This window comes from Sesamum indicum, linkage group LG6, assembly GCF_000512975.1.
Source record: "Sesamum indicum cultivar Zhongzhi No. 13 linkage group LG6, S_indicum_v1.0, whole genome shotgun sequence".
NCBI lineage: Eukaryota > Viridiplantae > Streptophyta > Magnoliopsida > Lamiales > Pedaliaceae > Sesamum > Sesamum indicum.
Genome location: NC_026150.1, coordinates 23,374,641 through 23,398,387, shown reverse-complemented (window position 1 = coordinate 23,398,387; position 23,747 = coordinate 23,374,641). Strand labels below are relative to the sequence as shown.

The 23,747-nt window shown below is 33.4% G+C and overlaps 4 protein-coding genes across 4 annotated transcripts in view; 3 read left to right on the top strand and 1 right to left on the bottom strand.

Annotated features, from left to right (window-relative positions):
• Positions 1-868, top strand: part of LOC105165616 (E3 ubiquitin-protein ligase MARCH11-like) — a gene marked incomplete in the record, with an annotated part of 1,304 nt that extends 436 nt beyond the window's left edge. The window contains 2 exon segments of the mRNA XM_011084683.2: positions 1-109; positions 459-868. Coding sequence (XP_011082985.1) covers positions 1-109; positions 459-684 — 335 coding nt within the window.
• On the top strand, positions 3,559-6,269 carry LOC105165615 (60S ribosomal protein L11). Its single transcript, XM_011084682.2, has 5 exons — positions 3,559-3,674; positions 3,767-3,874; positions 3,990-4,032; positions 4,802-4,997; positions 5,820-6,269. Exons 1-5 carry the CDS (start codon positions 3,672-3,674, stop codon positions 6,019-6,021), a joined length of 552 nt encoding a protein of 183 aa, XP_011082984.1. The 5' UTR covers positions 3,559-3,671; the 3' UTR covers positions 6,022-6,269.
• On the top strand, positions 7,720-14,125 carry LOC105165614. Its single transcript, XM_011084681.2, has 9 exons — positions 7,720-7,941; positions 8,206-8,334; positions 8,437-8,566; positions 9,108-9,228; positions 10,298-10,379; positions 11,964-12,017; positions 12,854-12,892; positions 13,446-13,545; positions 13,765-14,125. The coding sequence occupies exons 1-9, from the start codon at positions 7,720-7,722 to the stop codon at positions 13,890-13,892; spliced, it is 1,005 nt and encodes a 334-aa protein (XP_011082983.1). The 3' UTR covers positions 13,893-14,125.
• LOC105165613 lies at positions 22,847-23,599 on the bottom strand. The gene has a single exon (XM_011084680.2). The coding sequence runs from the start codon at positions 23,597-23,599 to the stop codon at positions 22,847-22,849; it is 753 nt and encodes a 250-aa protein (XP_011082982.1).

Genomic DNA, 23,747 nt, shown 5'->3' with positions numbered 1-23,747 from the left:
GTTTGTTCAGGGGGTTGGAGCTTGTTGCACTTGGTTGTGATTGCAAGGGGGAGCTAGGTTTTACGCACCGGCGCTGTGCTGAGGCCTGGTTCAGCCAGAAGGGAGATAGGTATGTGTGGTTCGTTCTGTTTTGAATGAAATAGGTACGTATATCGTTATATCAGAGCTATTAGTAATTGTTGAAAATTAATTAAAAGTAGAAAAAGAATCACATTGATACGACTTGAACCCAGATACGATCCCAACATTGTAGTGTCTCAAATTGGTGTAGTCATTCAATCAAGATTGATCCTAGGAAATAATCAAAAGTCGTCTAACTTGCCTTATAAGTTATTCTTTTGAATAATTTTCGTGCTGTATTTGAATTGAAAAATTCTAAACTTATAATTTCAAATATCTAATAATAAAATCAAGGTATTAGTCCTCTCTAAACGAAGCAACGTTTCTGGTCATTGTAGCAGAGAGTGCGAAATATGTGGGAAGACGGCTGCAAACGTGAGGGATGATGGGGAGGAGACGTCGATATTCATGATGGAGTGGAATGAGATGATAGCGGTGGCGGCCAGCCTAGACGCTTCCCGGGATAGCTCGCGGCGGTGCAAGCAATCCTTCTGCAATTTGCTGTTGGCGTGCTTGGTGCTGGCCTTCCTCCTGCTCTGGTTCTTCCGGGGGATCAACATATGATTAGCAGTGATGAATGGGCGTGAGCATGGCACCATATTCTGATCCATGATGCAAGAATATAGACTTTTTCAAGGCTCTATGCAATCAAGATTGTCCTAGACTAGCTATTACATAGTCAAGGAATATTATGTAACTAATGATATAAAGATCAAGAATGGAATTTTCTGTTCCAATTCTTGTTGCATCATTACTCCATTTAATATAAGATTAATGGACTCGGAAAATATGTTTTGAAATTACGCTTACATCCTTTACAAAAATTCACTGTTTATTCAATAATTTTATTTTATTTAAATAAAATTTATCATAAAATAAGATTTAAAATTTTATAAGTTGTGAAAATATTTTATGAATTTATTAGATCTTTTGAATAAGTTTGTTCAAAACGTTCTCTAAAACAAAACATGCCGAAATATTTAAAACAAATTATTTAAGTGCATTACTAAATAATTACCTTCAGATAATATTATATTAAATATTAAAATACAGTTAAAATAACCCCTTAAAATAAAATTTTATACCTAAAAAAGGCATAAACATACTGTTCACACAAATTTTTAATTTGCAAAAAGATATTACAAGACAAGAAAAATATGGACAAAATAAAATCTGATAAATTTAAATAATTAAAGTGTTACAATCTTTTTAGTGAAAATTATCCTCTAGTTCTTCACTTTGAATTTCGATCCAAGGGTTTGAATCGTATTATTGAATGTGGATGCGTAATATCCTTAGATTTTGTTGAGCAAATTATGCATCATCTCGAAATACGGTATCAAGATTCGAAAATTTGATGTCAAAGAAAATATAAAACTTCCAACGTAGATCTTTGTCGTGATAGAGAGATCGATTTGAATCCTTTTGATTTGCTATGTGTTGTGTAGTGACTAGTGTCTTGTTCGACGTGTTGTCCGTATGCCATCGCCCATGACATATTATATGGTGAATATCCCTTTTTATAGGCATGGCACTACTTAGATAGCTTAGTTTTGCTATTGATTTTAAAAATTATGAATTTTGATATGCATCAGTCTCTTGACAGGTCATATTAAAAACTAATTTTGGCCCAATTTAGTTAATATAAAATAAAATAAAAAAATTTATATTGATCTTGGATTGATCCATAAAAATGCATAAGACCCAAATTTGGTATGGATTTACATATTTATTGGTTGAAAAATATGAAAAGTTCAATTTTATTATAAATTTTTAATTAAAAATTCTATTATTAGTCAAATTTTTTGAATTTTTAAATGATAATTTATTTCAAAATTTCGATCTTAATACATACATTTTAATCCAAAAAATAAAAATAAAAATCAGTGGATCAACTTTTCATTCCAATCAGACTTTTTACTCGTCTTTTGGACAAAGTTACCTTTGATCTTCTTACATTATGAGTTATTTATTTATTGATGTGTAATTTTAGAATTAGTTTTCTGTAAATTTTCTAATTATTTATATAAAAGTTTTTACAAAATTTAACTTATGAATTTTGGTTTTTCATACTTTTTGTTTAGTTTATTCAATTAAGAAATTATATTATCTCCATTAATATAATTTATTGTCAGAATATTTTAAAAATTATTTTTCTCAGGATTTTTATTTTTAACATTGATTTAATTTTGTTTAAGTAATGGCTTTTAACTTAACAAAAAAAAATTATATTAGCAGAAGTAATTTTATGTTTTTAATGAAATAAACTAAATAAAAGACTAAAGATATTACAGTTAAAAAATTAAATTTTGAAAAAGTTAATAAATAAATATAATCGAATTAAATTAATGATACGCCATTAATCATTTTTCCTAAAGCTCAAAACAAAGAAAATCGGCCCACACAGATAAGTCTATCTACCCTAACCACGCTGACCCATGAGCAAAATTACAAACTCATAATTTCTACAATTATACTGGCGTGGCAAGGATAAAAACGAGTCAAATACAACAAGATAACTAAGCAAACAACAGAATTCAACATTATACATATTTCCAACATCTCAGAACACATCATGTTGAAAAATTCAACAAACTGTTCTTAGATCCTCGATGCCCTATCTATCAACAGCAGGCAAAACAAACTCCCTAAATTTCTAATTGACTAGACACGATTCATTGAAACGACGATATCTCCTTCTAGATAAGTCCAAACCCTATTTCAGCTAATACACGCAACTTTTAAACTTTGTTTGACTTCAGTAACAAATATTTGAATTCTACTCCCAAACGGCCTATAAATAGAAGTCATAATGCAATCACAAAAGATAACTTCATTTATTCACATCCATACGCTTTTTACTTTCGGTCAATAGCAAGACTACGAGCTCCTTATTCATTTTTTGCACTTCTCAAACATACTTCATCTTATATTTCAATATTTTATCGCTCTAATTTAATTATTACACTATGACTTACATTATTTTCAAGTATTCCTTTTCTCATTGTCCGTAAATTAATTTATTGACTTAAATATAAGAGTGCTAACCCCTATTTTATAGGTTAATGCTCTCTTGATTTTAGCAGTTTTCTTTAAAAATTCTATAACCATAATGGTGACACTGGATCCCATTCACATAGAAACTATCAAAATTGAATATATCGTCATATAAATGAACTCATAATATAAAAAGACCAATTGGTAATTTTGTTTACAAAAACCGTAAAAATTAATAGTGTATTGTTTGAAATAAAAATTGATGGAATGAATTTTTTGGGCCAAAATATATTTTGATGGATTTTTAAATATAAAAATTAATTTTAATGGGATTCTAGTAATTTTTCCAAAATTTCAATTCAGAGTAATTTATAGACAAAATAATAATAATAATAATAATATGCAAACAAACCCCTGAACTAGTGAAATTTGCACAGCACTCCCCACTACCTCCATATCATATTTAGGTAGGGTTTCTTTTACCTTCTCATATATTCCAAAACCCTTCTCTCCTCCAGCAGCCGCGCGGCGTCGCCTCCCGCCTCCCCACCACCATGGTAAACATTCCACCTCCACCCCTCATGCATATGTGTATCTATGTATCCATGACTGATTTCTTTCAATTGTTTGTGAAAATCCGTGAAAGCAGGCATCAGAGAAGAAACTGTCGAACCCAATGAGGGAAATCAAGGTTCAAAAGCTTGTACTCAACATCTCCGTTGGAGAGAGTGGAGATCGTCTCACCAGAGCAGCTAAGGTACTATACTGCCCCCACCGTGTTTTACATGTGCTTGCACACTTTCAATCTTTTCATGTTCTTCTGAGTACATTAGTGGTAATTAATGTTTTCGCTTTTCTTAAACACTTGATAGGTCTTGGAGCAGCTCAGTGGCCAAACCCCTGTTTTCTCGAAGGGTGATACTTTTTATTCTTGAGCTAATTTTAGTTTATTAGAATGTAATTAAGTTATTAGTGAGGTTAGGAAACCGGGTAACACATGTGTTTATGTGCAGTTGATTTTGTTTTTATTTATATGGTATCGGATTCCTTTGTTCTTGTGTTGTACATTTTGTGGTGCTAGTATTGGTCTTAAATTATGTTGAAACTCAACACGATGTGAAAACAATATAAATTACAGTATCTACATTTTGACTGACTTGGAAGTATAATTTGTTACGACGATAAGATTTTATCATAATGTCAAAGGGTACTAGAAATGTGATGTGGGCGTAGACGAGTATTTGCTATCTGTGGGTTGTTTTGTTGATGTGGCAAAATGAAATGATTGGAACATGGATAACCAGTGGATCTAACTTTTCTCTAAAACTGTTTTATCATTTAAGTGGACATTTGGAATGAGAATGTGCTATGTTGTTGCTTTATGGTCTTCATCTAATGTAAGAATTCCTCATTTGCTGGCATCTCTATATCTATGTGGAAACTCATAGTGCATGGGATCTATGATATTCATGTTCTTTTATAATATTAAACATCCTTGAAACAATTTGTAATTGTATTAAAACAATTGAAGAAGAGTTGTTTAGCTACAGAAAGTCTTGTAGTTGTGGTTATTTTATGTATCACTTTGTATTTGAAGTTAATCACGTAAAAGAAAAAAATACAGAATAGTAGGACTGGACAATAGATTGCTCATCACTGACTGTTAAATTCTTTTGGTTGACAGCAAGGTACACTGTGCGTTCCTTTGGGATTAGGCGTAATGAAAAAATTGCGTGCTATGTCACAGTCAGGGGTGAGAAGGCAATGCAGCTCCTTGAGAGTGGCCTGAAGGTCAAGGAGTATGAACTACTGAGAAGGAACTTCAGCGAAACTGGTTGTTTTGGCTTTGGTATTCAGGAGCATATTGATCTTGGAATTAAGTAAGCAAATCTCTCTTGTTTAGTGATACGTCTCATATGTTTAAATATTGCTAAAATGCCAATTAAAAGTGCTTAATTTCTATTAGAGCCTGGTTGTCATGTCAATATGGACGAATTGCACTTCATTTTGTTTAAGATGCTCATATGCTGGTGTCATGATCAAAATAAAATTAAAGGAGCAGCCTCGCTCAAGGCTTGCTCGACTTGGCTTTTCCAGCAGTTGAAGTGCTTCAATAGTTGGGCTTCACAAGTAAATGAATTACAGCGCAGCGCAGTTGGTCCTTGGCTGAATCCAGGCTCAATTGAGATGGGTCATGGCCTTAGCTGGGTTGGTTTACACTATGTGGGGCCTAGAGGAATCCACACCTATGATGGGATGGGCTAGGCTTCATTGTTTGGATTAAGCTGTGCGAATATCTGAACTGTAGATTATGCTGTTAAATACCAAGGAAAGTGAAACCCTTGAAGGAAAGTGAAAAACAAATTCCTAGGGTGTCAAAAGAAAAGTGAAAAAGAACCCTTCTGAATTGCATACTACAGTTTGGTTGGAGAAATTGTACATGGTTTTGTCTAATTGGACTGCTTATGTGTAATGTTTTAGCATCCTTTTTGGTTATACAGCATTTTTGTTATGCTAAGTCGTCTATATGTTGCAAATGTAATTTACAGATAAATACATCTTTTTAATGACTGTTTGCTCCAGAAAAACCCATTATCACTAGGATGATCACGTTAAACAATACTGAGAATCACCACTGAACAAGGTTATCACACTTGCACTAATATTATGTATATATTTTTCTTATGTTTCTATCCTACCAGGTATGACCCGTCAACTGGTATTTATGGTATGGACTTCTATGTTGTCTTGGAACGACCTGGCTACCGGGTCGGCCGCCGCCGTAGGTGCAAGTCTCGTGTTGGGATCCAACACAGGGTTACAAAGGATGATGCGATGAAGTGGTTCCAAGTAAAATACGAAGGTGTTATCCTCAACAAGGCCTCCAACATTGGAGCATCTTAGTTTGTACTTGGACCTTCTCAAGAATGGCTTCAAAATCAGAGCAGCTTTTACTTATAGTTGGAATTTTACTGCATAATGCTTACACTAGCTGTATGTTTTCTTTCCAACCAAGATTTTGTTAGTTTCTGACCTCAAAGAAATCTGTCTCTCTGAACAAGTTCATCATATGACATTGTCCTCATTCCATTAGATCAATTTGACTATACATTTGATTTCGTCTTTAATATATTATCACATTTGGATGGCAATTGTGGGTGATTCTCAATCCCCAGAAAGAATATTTCATTTCATTATAGCGTTTGAATCATGATATCTATCATGGGCTAAAGATGCCTGGAAAGAGGGTTCTATATTGTTTACATGTCTGAAGTTGCAAATCCTTGATAATCCCTGTAACCATCCTTGTGTAAGATTTTTCCTTTGTTTTGTGAAAGTGGTAGACAGGTTTTTCTGGCAACATATGTGGAGAATTACATCAGTTTAGATCTTATCCAGGTCGATATAAGTGAGTTTGATTTTCTGACTGTTGGAACTCTCAGAATTCGTTTTCGTTTTTAGTTTTTAGTGTTTAGTTTTTGAAATGGTAATCAAAATAGAAATATATTTATCTATATGTATTATTATTAAAAATATATTGATTTGACATTCATTTCAACATAAATTATAATTTCAGTAATTAACTTAAATATATTCTTATCTCATTGCAAATTTATACAAAATTAAAAGTACATATTTTTTACTGAAAATAAAAACACAAACAAGCCGACCTAATATCCATGTTTGACACCAACGAATGACTGGAAACATTTTTCGTGCTCTTCTCAAACTTTTAGTGAGTATCTTATTAAAAATTTATGTAAAATAAAAAATCCGTATTTTTTCCTTAAAATAAAAACACAAACAAGCCGACCTAATATCCATGTCTGAAACCAACAAGTGACCGAAAATACTTTTATATTTTGCACTCTTCTCAAATTTAATGAGTAATACTCATAATCTTAAACTTATATATTTAATACACGTGTTATATGTTTCACATACAGTTCTTGCAAAATAGTAATAACTCTAAGAAATACTTATTATATTTATTTCAGATCCAAAATTGTATTAAACTATTTATTGTTTGATAAGATATGGTACATTATGAAATAATTTAATTATTTAGAAAGATATTAGTTATTAATAAATAATTATCTCTAATTTTTTCTTTATCATAATTACAAATAGACATACTATGATGACAACGACTAAACGCATACTGCAACAAGCCGTATTTTTGTCAAACAATACTCCCACATTCATATCTTTCTACGTATAATAACAAATACGTATATAATCTATTTCCACAATTTCACAAAAACCAACAGCAGGAAGCGTGAAGCAAAATCCAGAAAGCGTGGAAGGCAGAAATTCCCACGTAAGGACACGTGCTATTTTGTCAAGATTCACACCCCTCTTGATTCTTGCCCAAACAACTGGAGGTCATCTTGCCATCTCAGCATTTCCGCTCTCTAATTTTCTACATCCGCATAAATTTCTGTAAATAATACTCTTTTTTCTACATTAAAATCCACTAAATATCCATTCTTGAATCCATTTCTCCCTTTTTCTGATTGGCTTTCAATTCATTTACTGAGTTTCTTGAAACAGTGAGAGATCTTTTTCTTTGTCATTCTTTATTCTGCTTGCTGGGTTGTAATGGCTCAGTTGCTCTCACCAGTTTGCACAGATGCACTCAAATTCCAGAACCCATTACAGAGTTTCTGTCCAAGAAACAGATGTCCCATTGCGGGTAAAAACAGTGTGAGTTGGAGCAATCATGGTGGAAAAAGGAAGAGTCTTGGGAGAATGAGGGTTGCCTCTCAGGACTCTGTATCTTATGAAGACATTGCAGATGATTATTATGCTGTATTGGGTCTGGTAATATGAGAAAAAGAAATCTGTTAGAGTTTAATCTTCTGTAGTAGTTATTCTTGTTGCTGCCTTGATTGAATTTCAAGTATTTGCTCAATTTTCATGTGATTTACGTTTGATGGTAGTTTAAACTTGTATAGTTAGTCTGGGTGGTCTGGATTTAGTTATATATGCTCAGTGGCAGCATTATGCCTAATCAAAGATTACAATAGATTTTTCTCATTTTGCATTTGATATTGAATTTTGCATTTCATTGGCCTATATTGCCAGCTTCCTGATGCTACACCAGAGCAGATAAAGAAAGCCTATTACAGTTGCATGAAAGCTTGCCATCCGGATTTGAGTGGCGATGATCCTGAGACAACAAATTTCTGCATGTTCATAAATGAGGTTTATGATGTAAGTTCTGTTCATGTATATCCCTTTTAAGTATCGAGTGAATTCATTGAGTTCTGGTTGAGTGTTTCATGTGTAAAGTGACTTTTTTTTGTTTCTGTTTAGGTTCTCAGTGATCCAGTGCAGAGAATGGTTTATGATGAAATTCATGGATATGCTTTGACTGCAACCAACCCCTTTTTGGATGATTCCTGCCCTAAGGATCATATATTTGTTGATGAGTTTAGCTGCATAGGTATATTTAGAGTTTTCTTTTTTTTTTTTTTATTTTTTTTATTTTTTATTTTTAGTTATTCTGATATTTCCCTTTCATTTGTGTGCTCTTAAGTTCAAAATGCACTGATGAACCTGAGGTTTTCTTGGATAAGTTTTTCTATAAGAAATGCAAGTCAATTTGAATCAAATTAATGGGGAGTGATATATTGAGCAGAAGCGAAATGTTTGTACAATTATTGTCATATATTGTATGCCTCAAATTATTAGTTAAATTGTATAAATCTTGTAGGAACACAGTGTATATCTAGTGTTTCATTAGTTCATTTGAAAAGCTGTACAAGAGAACCAAAATGGGATATGTATACTCTGTCTTTCTATTAATGTTCTAATGGTAATCAGGGAGACTGAAAGAAATGCAGGAACATGCCTCTATCATATTTTTCTATGTTCAAGCATGATTCCCATAGTTGAACAGGAACCTTACATTGATTTAGACAACGTCTGCAGCATCATGTCTTTAAATTGATAATGTCCCTCTTTCTTTCCCTTTCCCTCCTTAGGTTGCAAGAATTGTGCCAATGTCTGCCCAGATGTATTTGCCATTGAGGAAGACTTTGGAAGAGCTAGAGCTTATAGCCAGTCTGGACAGCCTGACTCAGTTCAACAAGCAGTTGAAAGCTGGTAAGTTCATGCTGCAGAGGTAGAGTTTTGGCATAAATTTTCCTTTCTCTATGTTGAATAACTTTTTGTAGCATTTGGAAGGAGAAAGATCAATTTAGTTTAATTACCATCTTACTACTTTGTCTTGAAAAGGGAAAAAGGTCTAAAAAGACACCATTTTTTCTGCTGCTTCTCACTCTGATATTAATTATCTTCTCAGAGTTGCTTTAGAACACTGAGAAGTCAACTCGCATTCTTGGCAGCTTCTCGTTGTGAAAATCTCCTGTTATTTCTCACTCTAGTTTACTGATTTTTCATGAAAGTACCTTTTAAGATCACTTCTTATTTATCTTAGCTTTCAATTATGTCCTTGAAATTGATGTATACATGAATACTGAAGCTTCCTTGGAGTCTAAAACATGTCATCTCTCTACTTCCAATTCTTGGTTGCAATACCAGAACAAAAGTATGTGCATTGACGTACGTCGGGGAGATTATGCGGTAGAGACTGAATGCCGGACCTAAAGTTTTTTTTTTTCAGCAATATAAAATGTTAATGCTTGGGCTTTTGACTAATGCTGGTTAACATCAAAACAGTATATGGAAACCTCAAAATAAGTAAACCGCCCTTGAATTGCGTTTTGGAGTTTCTCGGAGGAAAGACAGTATTATGCCAGTGTTGAGAGTGCGAACCACTATGCATATGTTTTCAGGGAAATTTCCTTACTGGAAAATAACTAATGTGAATATCAGAAAATTTTCAACTCAGTGTGGGTAACTGAAGCTGTGGGTAGAAAAAAAGTAGACCAGATGAAACTGTCTTAATCAGCCAAATTATTATATATTTATTTGAAATCAGCTCCTCTATGGATGGAAACCTTCTTATCCCACATGAAAGGCTCCTCCAACTTTTAGTTTTTACTTTCATTCTGGAGATAAATTTTTTTATGAACAACTAATCGTATTATTTAGACACTGGTAATATAACATCTGAATTGGACTTGTTTAAAAGAGAGGAAGTTTATATTCGGAGTTGCATTGCATGCGACCAGTTTCGGCTGTTATATAATTGGTTTCATCTTCGTTTCAGCCCAGTTGATTGTATTCATTGGACTTCTGCTGCTCAGTTGTCACTGCTAGAAGATGAAATGCGAAGAGTAGAAAGAGTAAACGTAAGAATACATATCATTCGCAATTTCTGTTCTTCACCTGCACTTTTCTGGACTTAAGAGTGTATTTGGTTGAGCTATCAGGTTTGTAAAACATCTTATAACATACTTGACAGCTTATAAATATTGCAAAATGTTTGGTAAAATTTTAGAAAATAAGTTCAAAGATCCAAACATAAAATGTTATGAACTTATGATTCGCTTTAAGAAAAAGTAAAGATTTTTCAATTTATCTTTAAAGATCTTCAGAAACACTTTCTATTTTGAACATATTAGTTACAAAATTGTTCTTACTGACATCATATAAATTCCAAACATGACAACTTTTTTAAAAAAAAAATAAAAAATGAAAGGGTTAATTACACTTAGACCTCCTCTCAAAATGCAAAATTACACTTTCCCTCAAAGAAGTTTCGAAATTACACTTAGAGCCCCTCCAAAAATTCACTGTTTACACTTGACCTCTCTTTTTCTAAGATTTGGACAAAAAGTGCTTACTTTAGCAAAAAATTGCATAAATTTCTAATTAAACCCGTGTAACATTATCAGGTAATAATTTTATACTTACGAAGGAAACAATGTAATAATTTTAACCTCACTCAATATATATTACATATATCCCTTTATAAGTACAAAAATATACATGAGAGTGTTAAATGAAAGACAAATTGAAAATTTATGTAATGTTTTTTTGCTTACGTCAGCATTTTTCGTCCAAACCTAACGGAAGGGGGTTGGGTGTAAATCGAGAATTTTCAGAGGGGGTGTAAGTGTAATTTCAAAACTTCTTTGGGAGAAAGCATAATTTAGCATTTTCAGAGGGGGTATAAGTGTAATTAACCCAAAATAAAATAAAATCTAACAACTTATAAAATATATGAGCTTAAAAAATTTCTTAAATAAGTTTATTCTGACACCCTCTTAATCTGTTTCTTTCTTAGATTATCATGTACATGTAGTGCTGTAGTGGTCATCTCTCAAAGTTTTGCTGACTGGTCTTTTTTTCTATCCTACTTAGCATACACCAGTTTAAGACAAGATTTTGCTGAAACTTATTTGCCTGCAGGAGTACTGTAAAGTTTTTGTGAAATTAACCCTGTAAACGAGCCGGAAAGAAAGACCTTTATTTTGCTTGTTCACCTATATTTTGACTTAACCATCAACTGGTCTATTTCTTTTTACTTGCAATGCCATAAAAGATGCTTTTACGGAACAATTATCACGCTCCAGACCTCTGTGGCTTTGGAATGTGAACCAATCACATTATGCAGCATGATTTTGGACTTGCAGAGACAAGAACGTCAAAGGATAGAATTTGAGAAAGAAATGACACCCTTATATGCTGGCCCGTTACAGTGGTTCATGAATTTGGTTGAACAATTATGTCACAAACCAAGTTTCTGATGCCCTTGTTTGCACATTCTTCAAGTATCTGGCTCATGGACTTGGAGCAAAGCAGAATGTCTAAAAATGTAGAAAGAAATTCATCTGTGACTGTCATACAACGATTGTACCAGTTCAGAATTGTTTCCCTCAAAATTTTCTATCGATGAATACCTAATTTACCAATTTGATAATGCTCATCAGGTTGCCTTGATGCTCTCGGGGATGGGTTCAGCATCTGTAGATGTCTTCCGGATGGTAAGACGTCTTTTATCCTTTCATTGATCTGTAATATTCCCATTGCTTCTAATTATATTGATAGGAAATGTTGCGTCTTTTCTTTTAGTTAATATCTGTTTGTCAAAAACAAAAATTAATTCGCATTGTCTGTTGAATTGGAATAAGCGGGTGATATAAATATGAGTGCCATAATAAGTTGCTCTTTTGTCTTTCTTATACTGTTGGGGCTCCATGGCATTTGCCACAGCGAGAGGCCATTCTTCAAGAATGGCACAGGCCTTACTAAGGACCAAGCGTGGCACGACAATACCTTGTTCCTGAGAGGTGTGCCTTTAGTATGGCCGAGGGTTTAAGGAGAAAAGGGAGAAGAACCCTAATATAGTCGTTTATGAAAACACCTAGGCTGGACTGAGCAGTATATCATGAATACCTAGGTAGAATTAGAGCTTATTTTTCCAGCTGAATGCGCTCTTCAACTTCGATTTCACTTTTCTATATCTAAATTTGCTTTATTTCAGTTCCTTTGTGCTCTCTTTCTCCATTTCTTCATATTGCTTTCAGTGTGCACCTGAGTCTGAAGGTGGTTGGAAACTGTGTAGGCTGCATAAACCAACATCTAGGAGCTATTTTCAGAATGTGTTGTAATGAATGTGAGAAGCATGAATCTTGAATCATGGATGAAGTCCATTCTGGAAATTTGTTCTTATGCTTGAACGAAAGCTTTTTATGTTACTTTACTAATGCTTGTAATTACACTGAAGCATAAAGATTAGAACATCTTCCAGCTTCTTTTTTCTCTGATGAATTTTCTTTGTGGCTTTATTTTTTCGCTCTAATTACTCTTGCTGGTGCAGGCGACAGTTAGATGGGAAAAGCGACAAGCCAAAGTCTTGGTGAGAACCCTAACTGAAAATTAATATTTCTCTACTCTAAAAAGCAGACGAGATTATGATACTGTACTGTGAAAGAATTTTTAACTTGTATCCCTTGGGAGGAAATATTTAAGCTTTTACGAAACCGATGTAGCTAAATTCTCACTAGAAAAACATTGTTCTCCTTTGTATTTTAAGATTTGAATTTGTATCTGGTCAAATGTCAGTTTCTCACAAGGAGAAGACGTGCTCGTATAATCTTCTCTCAGCTTTGAAGATAATGCAAGAGCTGAAAACTTTGACGAATAGGTTTTCGTGCAAACACATTGCTTGACTAAATCCAAGCTTCAAATGGATATAAAAATCCTTTTTCCTCTTTTTGGCTTAAATAAATACTGATAAAGAGTTTTGTACTCGGATATAATCTTGAAAACGTTATACTGCTCTTATTACCTTTAAACTTGGGATTCAATTTTCTTGGCAATTCTTGATCTTGAGCAGATAAATCTCAGAAATGTTTGTTAGTCGACTTATCATCCGTTACCCGTGCCTGAAAATGTTCTCTTTAATGCAGGAAAAGGCTAGAATGAGAATGGTGAAGCAGAAAGATTCCAGTAAAACTCAAAATTATTGGAGCAACCTCTGGGGCGATGCCAAAGATTATGAAAATGCAGGTAAGAAACAAAGATCAAATTGCCAGAGCACCACTTAACGGTAGCTTTGCTTAATTTATTTACTCTCTTTTGGATTGCATTGGAAGTACTGCAAGAGTCTAGTGGAAGATCTTTTGGAGAATGATCACAAACACTTTATAGACGAAAGCAGTCGAAAATGTTTAAGCCCTTTGAAATCTGGTGGATATGTTATGCTGAAGTTTCTATTTGTCGTTGCAGAGGAAAAAGTGAAAGAGAGGGCGGCAAGAGCTGCTGCAGCTGCTCGTAGGTGGAGAGAGTACTCTAGACGGGGTGCTGACAAACCTCCGACCTTCAAACTTCCGGAAGCAGTCTCTAACAAGGAATAGTGAGCATAATCTCGACACCCTTTAGATATCTGCGCGTATATATGTAAATTCCGGACATGCATGCATGATTAATTATCGGAGTCATGTATCGTATGTAGAACTGTATATAAACTTGTAATTTGTGATGAAGATAGGTAGAAATACAGCAGATTATTGCTTTTACAAGAATACAAATCTTAAGGTAACTTGCTATTATTCCTGCAATAATATCCATACTTAGCTCTTGCTTTGAATGTGCTGCACATGTGTCAATGAGGCCTAGTTTATCGGCAAAGCTGATGCCCATGATCGTATACTTATGGTTCAAAACTCCATCAACGTGTGGGGTATCGGTGTACTTAGTAATAGCTGTTGATTAGTTAAAAATATGGATAATTACATCGCCATCTCTTGAGGTTTGGTGGAATTACATGTAAACTCTTTATGGTTTAGAAAATTACATCTAGTACTTCCAACGTTTGTTTCCGTCCAACAAATAGATTAATGTATTAATAAAATCTACGGGATTTGGTGGCATTAGCAAAATGCTAGAAAAAAAAAAAAGAATAAAAATTCATATTTACTTTCAAGGACATATTATAAACCTTTTACTGGCTAAATAATTTTTTAACTAAACTATTCTTATACATCTTAACATAATAATGTATATTAGGAGGTACGTATTTATTCTTGTAAGAATAGTTTAACCCGCAGTATGCCTATAATAAGTTAATAGGGGTACATATAAATTTTCATTCAACTTTTTGTCGATATCAATAAATTTCTTGAGTTTTACTAACGGTTAGATTATTAGTTGTACGGAAACATAGGAGTACTAGGTTTCATTTTTGAAATGACAAAATTTATGTGTAATAACACCAAATTTCAAGAAATGACAGTATAATTATTCCTTATAATTGATTATTTGTATACTGTAATTGAAGAACAAGTCATGATGCTTATACATGTAATCCATCTAACTTTTAAGTGGAGTAGAGATAATTATACAGTAAATTTAATTTGTAAGTACAGTAATTGCATAGAATCAATTTTGTAAAGGGACGTGATTAATGAGTAGTTAATTCAACATCTGTTTGGAAGTAATAGTCATTCTGACCGAAAGTGGCATTGATGATTGAAAAAATTAGTCATCTCGTGCGCATTTTTTACTACCTATATACCGAGTGAGATTAACATCATTGTTTTGTTCATTTCTTGAAATGTGTTCGTCAAGAACTTCATTTAGTGCTTCAAGAAATATATGTAATGATGGTGTTCATCTCACTCGATATATAAGTAGTAAAAAAATACAAATAAATAACTAAATATTTTTTTTATAATAAATGACTACTTTTTATCCAATAATTATAATTTAGAAATAACATTTCATTACAATGCTGGGAGATTAATTTTCTAGGGACGGTCTTGAGCCTCAAAATCTGAACATCTCTTAATTCAAATTTAGGTGTATACGTGTCTGGATATATGTGTGTGGGGAAAAGGAAAATGGTCATATGACACCAGATTTACATGGCTGAGAATGAATTCAATAATGATCAATAAACTAATTAATGCTAAATTATTAATAATTGCTGAGTGGTGATGGCACAGCGTACACCACTTAATGCTTACTCCTATTTCCGACTACCAATTAAGAATTAAATAATGTGCCTAATCAATCAAAATTGTCTTCCATATCCAAATCTCAATTGCTGAGCTTACTCTCTCTCTCTCTCTCTCTCTCTATATATATATATATATATATACATATATATATATTCAGAACAGCACTTACAGCCCCCCCCCCCCCCCTCCAAAAAAAATTGAAGAATCACAATTTTATATGGTAGAAAAATCAAGAATTCTTTATTTATATTTTTAATGAAGTGCCCCTAATTAGCCTTTCTCAGTTTTGGACTTAAGGAATATGTGATGATAAATTTTGATTAGGCAAAATGACATTTTTCGTCAGTAATTATGAATAAAAGGGATGTCACGTTTAGTTATGCATTTTTAGTAATTATAAATACAGTTCATTAGTTCATAAGTTAGACCTTTCATACGTTAGGTCTTAATTTTGACATATTTAGTTCTGGACCTCACACATTTATTTGGTTCTACTATTAACACATTTGATTTCTCATTGAATTTCGGATTGATAAATTTGATCATTCTAATATTTTTTAGCTAAAATGTCTTGTTGGAAACAAGACGTAAGAGTGTAATGTGACCGGACAAATATTTATTTATACCTCATTAGATCCTTAAAATAAAAAGAAGATTCATCTTTGGTAAACGTCTGAAAAATCAAGTGGCATTCATGTGTCTATTTCCTCCGTTAAAAAATTGATGGTATATTATATTAATTATATATATTATTAGGTACATCAAAATCGAATTTGCCCTGTCAAAAAATTGCAATCATCGTCATATCTGAATAGAGGTGGGATCATGAGATTAATTATTATGATCATATTCGACGGAGTTTTTTTAGGATTATATATGTTTTCTTATGTGCATGCGTATCAATATTCAGGTAAAAACGTTATGACGATTGAGGATGTGGATATAGAAGAACTACTCGAGAATATACGACTTAAGCAAGAGTTTAAGGATGGAGATCGGATTTTACAAATGGGGATAAGAATCAACATGCATATACGAACTGAAAGAAGATTAAGTGTCCGTGTCGTAAATGCAAGAAACGTAGATTCAAAATGACGAATTAAGTTATGCTCAACTTATGTATGAAGGGGTTTGTAGAGGGAATCGGACTATTCGTGGAGAGGCATGGTGATAGAGTATTGTGATGATTTGCTTGTATCAGTTCTTGCACCAATTCTTGTTGCACCTGACATGGCGACGCTCTGGGATGTTTACCAATAGATGAATGAGACCACATAATGGTTTATGATATAGTTGGGCCGCAATGTATTTTGTCGTGTGTCGAGCCTGAGCCAAGCTTGAGGGTCCAAGCTCCTTTCTACGGATGCGAGCCTGAGCCAAGCTTGAGGGTCCAAGCTCCTTTCTACGGATGACGTTGAGGCCGACTTGAGTTTGTACTGTAGGGGGGAGGGGTTTGTACGAGGACGAGGAGGATGAAGTCAGCTTCGATGATTTTGAGATGGATGAAGGGTGAAGAAGAAGACAACTATTTAGAATTGATTGTTATTATTACGTTTGTGTGTATAATTGTAAGGGGAGTAGTATATGTGTTTTCAAGAAACACTAATTTGGCACTTCGATTTTCCAAGTTCCTAATTTGCTTATCACCTCTTTCAAAATAAGTACTAATATAATAATTATTATTAGATATTCTAATTTAATATTTTAAATATTTCTCTGAAAAGTTATCTTAAAGGATTTCCTAACGAAATTCTTTTAAAAATTTCAAACAAAAATAATTAACCTGGGCTGGGAACAAAAAAGATGGTGAGCATTAAAATTCAAAAATTCGTTGGGAAAATTGTTTGAAATTCATAGGAATACCTTAAATTTTGGAGGGAAAATTTCAAACTTTTAATATTTTGTAATGATATTTCTGACTGCAATGCTGATGGTACGTCAAAATTGGTCGGAAATTTTGTCAGTCAAAGATAGTCTATCTTTTTAATTAGATATGATATATCTACATTTGGTAATTGGATTTGTCTGAAACTTTAAGTGAGATGAAGTCAATACGATCATAAATCTAATGATCGGATCTAAGCTCGGATCATATATGCAATGTAACAATAGATGATCACAACAACATTCAATTATTGTATTTATTTTCTGTAAAGGTGTGTAAAGAGAAATACTTAAACTTTTTCGTATTTTTTTTAATTTTGTTGAAATACATATTTCTTTCTCTGTTATCAACATTTGTTTTGCATATTTTTTTATTTTTTGAAAATAATTAAGGACATAATTGGTGATGATTTTTCAGACAGATTTTTCCAACAGCTCTGCTAAAAGTGACCGTTTTGATTTTGCCTATACATTTCCGTGTTCCCTCCCTCTCCCCTGCTATTACCCCCTTTAGGTCCTCCCTACTTAGTCCCCAACCCTCACTGCCGTCTGCTCAAATCTTCCCACAGTTGCTAACCATACAACACCACAAATCCTCTTCAAACGTGCACCATCAATCCCAATTATGGGCCTACAACTCTCTAAAATCCTGCATTGAAGCAAACATAAAGTCTACTGAATCTTACTTTCCAAAATTACTATGGACCCAGAATTTATTTTTCTCGCATCTTCAGTATAATCCCACAATCTACTGTTTGATACTTAGGACTGCGCTCCAACTTTTTTAGTGCTTATTTTTTCAACTCTGTGAGCTTGATCTTTTATGTATGCAGTCTAAATTCATTAATCACATCAACTCTAAACCCTTTCACATTTCTATTTGGATCAAACTTGAACTATCGAGTGTATTTCTCACTTAACCAATTTGTTTTGACATTCTTAACGTGAATGGTTGTGGGCATATGTCTTCAAGATTGTAGTCATTTACTTAGAATGTAGCTTCGTCTTTTACTTTTTTTGTAGTTATTTTCCATTTACAATTATCCCATGTGCACACGGCATACACCGTCACTTTGTCAATCTTTATAAACTTTAGTATTCTTTTGATCTTTATAGCATGTGACTACATTGCTTTCCTGAACTCAATTTTTAGCCTGAAAATCATACCTACCTCAAATGTTGGGTCATATATCTCCATAGGGTTAAACATAAGATGTGCAAAACCCATCCCCTTCCCCATTCGACACTTTCTCTTATTGAAGTCAATATCCACTATAAAAAACAACCTCCTCACCATAATAATGTCCTGACTCACCCCTTCCTTAGAAAGTGTATCATCCCTTAGCATGTTTCCATCATCATCTACATATTGCTCAAACATATTATCATCATCAATAGTTTCATCTTTTATATCATAATCTCTATCTAGAATTGAATCAGAACCCACCAATTCATCACCATCCTCAACATTATCCCAATCCTCATATTCAATTCTCATAATTTTTTTGCCCTTATCATCCTATACAACTTAGTTATTCACCCCCACTTCTGTTTCAACCTCAACAAACACCTGCAACTTACCCCCAATATTTTTTAAAGCCCGTGCGTTTACATCGTTATCATCAATCAATAATTTGAACCTTTATTCATTATTATGTAGAAGTTTTTCCCCTCTCTTATACCTGTCATTCCACAATAATGGTCTAGATTGAACTTGTTTAATATTATGGCATTTATGTAATCAAAATTTTTTACCTGCCCACCCCTATATTCTGCCTCAGGTATATGTACGAAATCACCCCCAAAATATAATCATACAGTAATAGAATTAGAAGTATGATCTGCAACCAAGTAAAGAACAAAAAAAGAAAAAAAACAACTGACAAACATTTCAAAATCATAAAAATACACAACAAGACAAGACAGAATAAAATATTAAAAATATGGAGCAATATGAACCACATGCGTTTTCAGTCTACTAAACTACAAAAATATCCAATAAAACAATAAAATTCAAACACAATACTATATTGAAATGTAAAAGATAGGCCTACTCATATTTTTTAAACAAAAACACAGTTTGAAGTATCACTTACGGTGTCGAGGAGGGAGCAAGCAGACATGCCTCTCGTTTCGAACCAACACCATATTCAAATAGTCTATTCTCCTCAACTCTGAACTTATTTTCTCCAATAGATCCAACAAAAAAATTAAAGAAAGAAAGAAAGATCTTTTTAGTTTTTGGTCGCGGGAGAAAGGGATAAAGAAAAAGAGTTGGGAATTTTCACTTTACAAATCACATTTTTTTTTTCTTTTAAACCAAATTTGTCTTTTCTTTTATTTTGTTTTCTTTTTTTATTAATGCTTGTTGGACACCCAAGTTACCAAAATGGCAATGGTGCCATGCGTTTTTCGGAATTTTTTGGGATAGGACCAAAATTGTGAAAATTACAAACTTACAAAATCGAAATACAAATGAGATATTATATAGAACTAAAAATGTCAATCTCATATACTCAGCGAACTAAAATTGTAATTTTTTCAAAACTAAATATATTATATCTTTATAATCACCGTACAAAAATTTTAATTTTTCTTTTTTTGGTCTATTGGAAAACTTTCAACGATTTGAACATCAAATTTAGCTCTCATTGGCCCTACGACTTGACATTCCCTATTATCATACTTTGCTCATCGTTTTATATATATTGAGGGTAAAATTCATATTATCCTATGTGATATCTAAAATATTAAAATAGGTCTCTGTGATAAATAAAATACCATATAATCCCTTATATTATTTAAAAAGGTGCATACTATCCCCTGATGCATTTAAACATAAGTTTTATATTGTAATGACAAAAATGCTCTTTTTGATCAACGACCTATATTCAATTGAATTTAAATTTGTAGCTCAGATTTAATCATGCTTATACAAAATAAAAATATATTATTTTAATATATAGGCAATTATATATTTTTAATATATAGATAACTATATATATTTTGTATCATATGTATACGTCTAGTTTAATTCTCCTCCCATATCTCCGCCATCCAACCACCTCTCGATGCGATTTCACTACCGTTGTAAAGCTCATCCAACGACGAGCATTTTGATACTCCACCCACCGCAAATCTCCAATTCATTGGAGATTTATCTCCATTTTTTTGCTCCAAAAATCCTAATCCGTGCCCCCCATTTTCTATCACTTTTTTCTCCATCGTTTGACAATCTCTCTTCTCGAGCTTACCACCGTTGGAAAGCCCATCCGATGTAGAGCATTTTGAGACCCCACCCACCGCCAATCTTCGATCCATCAACAAATTATCAACGTTTTTTCATTCAAAAAATTGTAATCGCGCCCCATCTTCAACCAATTTTTTCTCTACCGTCTGACCACCTCTCAACTCAAGTCTACCACCGTTCGAAAGCCCATTCGATGATGAGCATTTTAACACTCCATCCATGCCATCCTCCTGGTTGTCAGCGAGTTATTTGTATTTATATTTTCTTGGATTTCTTTATATATATATATATAACTGAGATATATATTTTTTATATTATATCTTAATAATATATGCAATTTAAAGATAGGGATAGTTTGGTCATTGAAGGGCAAAAAATACTTGATCAGCCGCATTTTCGTGCTTGAGATACAATTCTAGAAAAAAAAGGATAATTTGCAAATTTTTAATAATACAAAATTATTTATTACAAGGACCTATTCGAAATTTGAATATCACGTGGGTAGTATGGATTGTACCCTATATGTTGTATTATCCCCTAATTTGGGATGCAAAGAGCAGATGCTTCCATGCATGAAAGTGCTCTTTCTAGCTAAGATGAGTGGATCAATATTCCCAAATCTCAACATATGATTATTAATATATATATCTATATCTATATATATATATAGGCATAGTGGACAGACAGACAGACAGAAAAGAATCTATGTGAGTTGGCATACATATCATCATTACATGCTTTTCAATTTCGAACGTTGCTAAAAGTGACCAATCTCACTCACTTCTTCCCACATTTTCAAACTACTATTCTTAATTCGCACTACCTAATATATTCCTACATATCCTAACGCGCCATTTCCTTTTCTCAGTTTAATATATAATATTTTACATGCATTAAATAAAAACTTCTTATTTATACTACAAAAAATAGCTCAATCGCTACGAAAAAGAATCAGCATCAAACTAATCAATAAGTAAGATTCTCATTGTTAATTTACATTATTCAATATAAGAAATTTACTTGTTAATATATAAATTTAACGACAAAAATTTACTTGTTAACGAATTTAGCAATAAATTATTTAAAATATATATTAAATAATATAGGTTAGCAGCAATGAAGATGAAGCTCTTTCAGTAGATCGTTGAAGTCGCGCTTTTGTACTTTACGTTTTTTGTTCCTTATCGTGTTTTCTTTTCTTGCTTAGGTGTATTAATTAGTTGCTGATGTAATTAAGCAGCTTCGAAGAGATGAATTCATTTTTCTCTTCCAGAAATTTACTGCCAAGATATTTTCTGCTTTCTCTGCATTTCATCTGCATATTGATTGTTCCTATGGATACCTTCACAGATTTCATCATCAATATGCTTATTACGTGGTCGATCACTCTCGATAAATTATACTTGAAAAAAAATTACTATATATTGGCTACAATATTAATAGGTATAGCTAAAAATCATGGTAAATAACTACTATTAACTATAATTAAATAAAATCGATGTAAAAGACTAGCTTTCCACCATGAAAATATTATTTGCCACGGCTAAGAGCCATGGTCAAAACAGACAATGTTTGGCCAACAACGGTTGTGTCACCTTGGCTAATAACTATTTGCTACGGCTATTTGTTATTAATTATGACAATTAGTCGTACTTACATATTATAATTCTTTTACTGTTAATTATATAACTATTACACTAATAACATATTTAATTAGTACATCTTAATTGTATGAATGTCCACATATCATGAATGCGATCGAAGTGACTAAGAAAAAGGCAAAAGGTATCCGAATAAGAGAGGAGAAATAAAATACGATACATTAATACGTGGTCCCTAACCCGTACGTATATATAGGGATAAATGCAACAAAATCTTTCTGTAAAAATATTATTAGATAAAAGATGGCTTGGGTAAGAAGAGGGAAAATTGTATTTTTGGGTTTAAAGAATCTTTTGTCCATCAGTATTTTCATGACTGGTAAAACGCTATTAATCGTAAAAGAAATTCTAACTCAGTTTGATTTGATCGAATCAAATTAATTATAAAGAGGGAATATATCAAATGTTTGCCACATGATTCTTACTCTTCTTCCACATTTACAATATTGTTGAACATCCACCACACGTTTCATCAGTTGTAATCTACTCCAGCAAAAAATCAAAATTAGGAAGAAATCATGAGCAAGAAAATGTTGCAAGTCTTGTTGTAATTGTCATCTGACAGTGGAAGCAACAGTGTGAGCCCAGAACCTGAGATGATCTTTCAGTTCTGTTTCATTCCCAAACGCTGGAATTCTCCAATCAATCAATGGATTATTCTTCACTTCCTTCTCGTCTTCCAAACACTCCCACGCCTCAGACAGATACGGCCTGGAGACGGCCGTCCACGACGCCTCCCTGCATTCCTTACCCGATTCCTCCTGCACGTTCTTCCCCAGTCTCTGCAGCCCTGGAATTATCGACACCAATCTTGAATCCCTGTCTTCATCCGAGAACACAAACCCTAGATCCATAAACCCTTTTAATTCCTCAAATTCGAGCTCCGATAGACTTCTGCTACCACTTCTCCTGATCTTTCTACACCCCGCGTGTTTCGTGCGGGAGACACGTCGTACTGTGTGAGAGCTGGAGCTGTCGACGCCGGCAGTATCGGTACTCATGAGTTCTTGCTTTCTTGGTGGTGGTGGTGATGACGAATCATGGAAACTCCGAACTTCTTTGCCTGAGAGTATGGTCTGAAGCTGAGGCCCCAACACTGATGTCGGGGAAGAGTCGAAGCTGCAGTCTTTGGAGCTTAAGAACTGGTCGCTGTGGGATTTTCTCATCAGGGTTATGACCCGATTCAGGTTTTGTCCAAGAACTGGAGCGTTTTTTAGCTTAGACGAAGAGGGTTTGGCTGCGAAAACTCCATATTCGAACCAGTAGGAATCAAACAGGTTTAGGAGTACTGTTTCTTCAGCTGACATCTTCTGTCGGCAACTGATCACGAATTCACACACTGCACGCAGTGGTTATTGGTTCTGAGACTACGAGAGAGAGTCGCAATGTTCAAGATTTGTTTGGCATGTGATTGTGAGGGTAGTAGATTATATACTTGTGTGTATATATAAATTG

Coding starts and splice junctions, on each gene's coding strand:
- LOC105165615 (XM_011084682.2), top strand. Junction 3,875..3,989: donor GTCTCACCAGAGCAGCTAAG/GTACTATACTGC, acceptor AACACTTGATAG/GTCTTGGAGCAGCTCAGTGG. Junction 4,033..4,801: donor AACCCCTGTTTTCTCGAAGG/GTGATACTTTTT, acceptor TTTGGTTGACAG/CAAGGTACACTGTGCGTTCC.
- LOC105165614 (XM_011084681.2), top strand. CDS start 7,720: ATGGCTCAGTTGCTCTCACCAGTTTGCACAGATGCACTCAAATTCCAG. Junction 9,229..10,297: donor CAACAAGCAGTTGAAAGCTG/GTAAGTTCATGC, acceptor TCTTCGTTTCAG/CCCAGTTGATTGTATTCATT. Junction 12,893..13,445: donor AGCGACAAGCCAAAGTCTTG/GTGAGAACCCTA, acceptor TCTTTAATGCAG/GAAAAGGCTAGAATGAGAAT.
- LOC105165613 (XM_011084680.2), bottom strand. CDS start 23,599: ATGTCAGCTGAAGAAACAGTACTCCTAAACCTGTTTGATTCCTACTGG.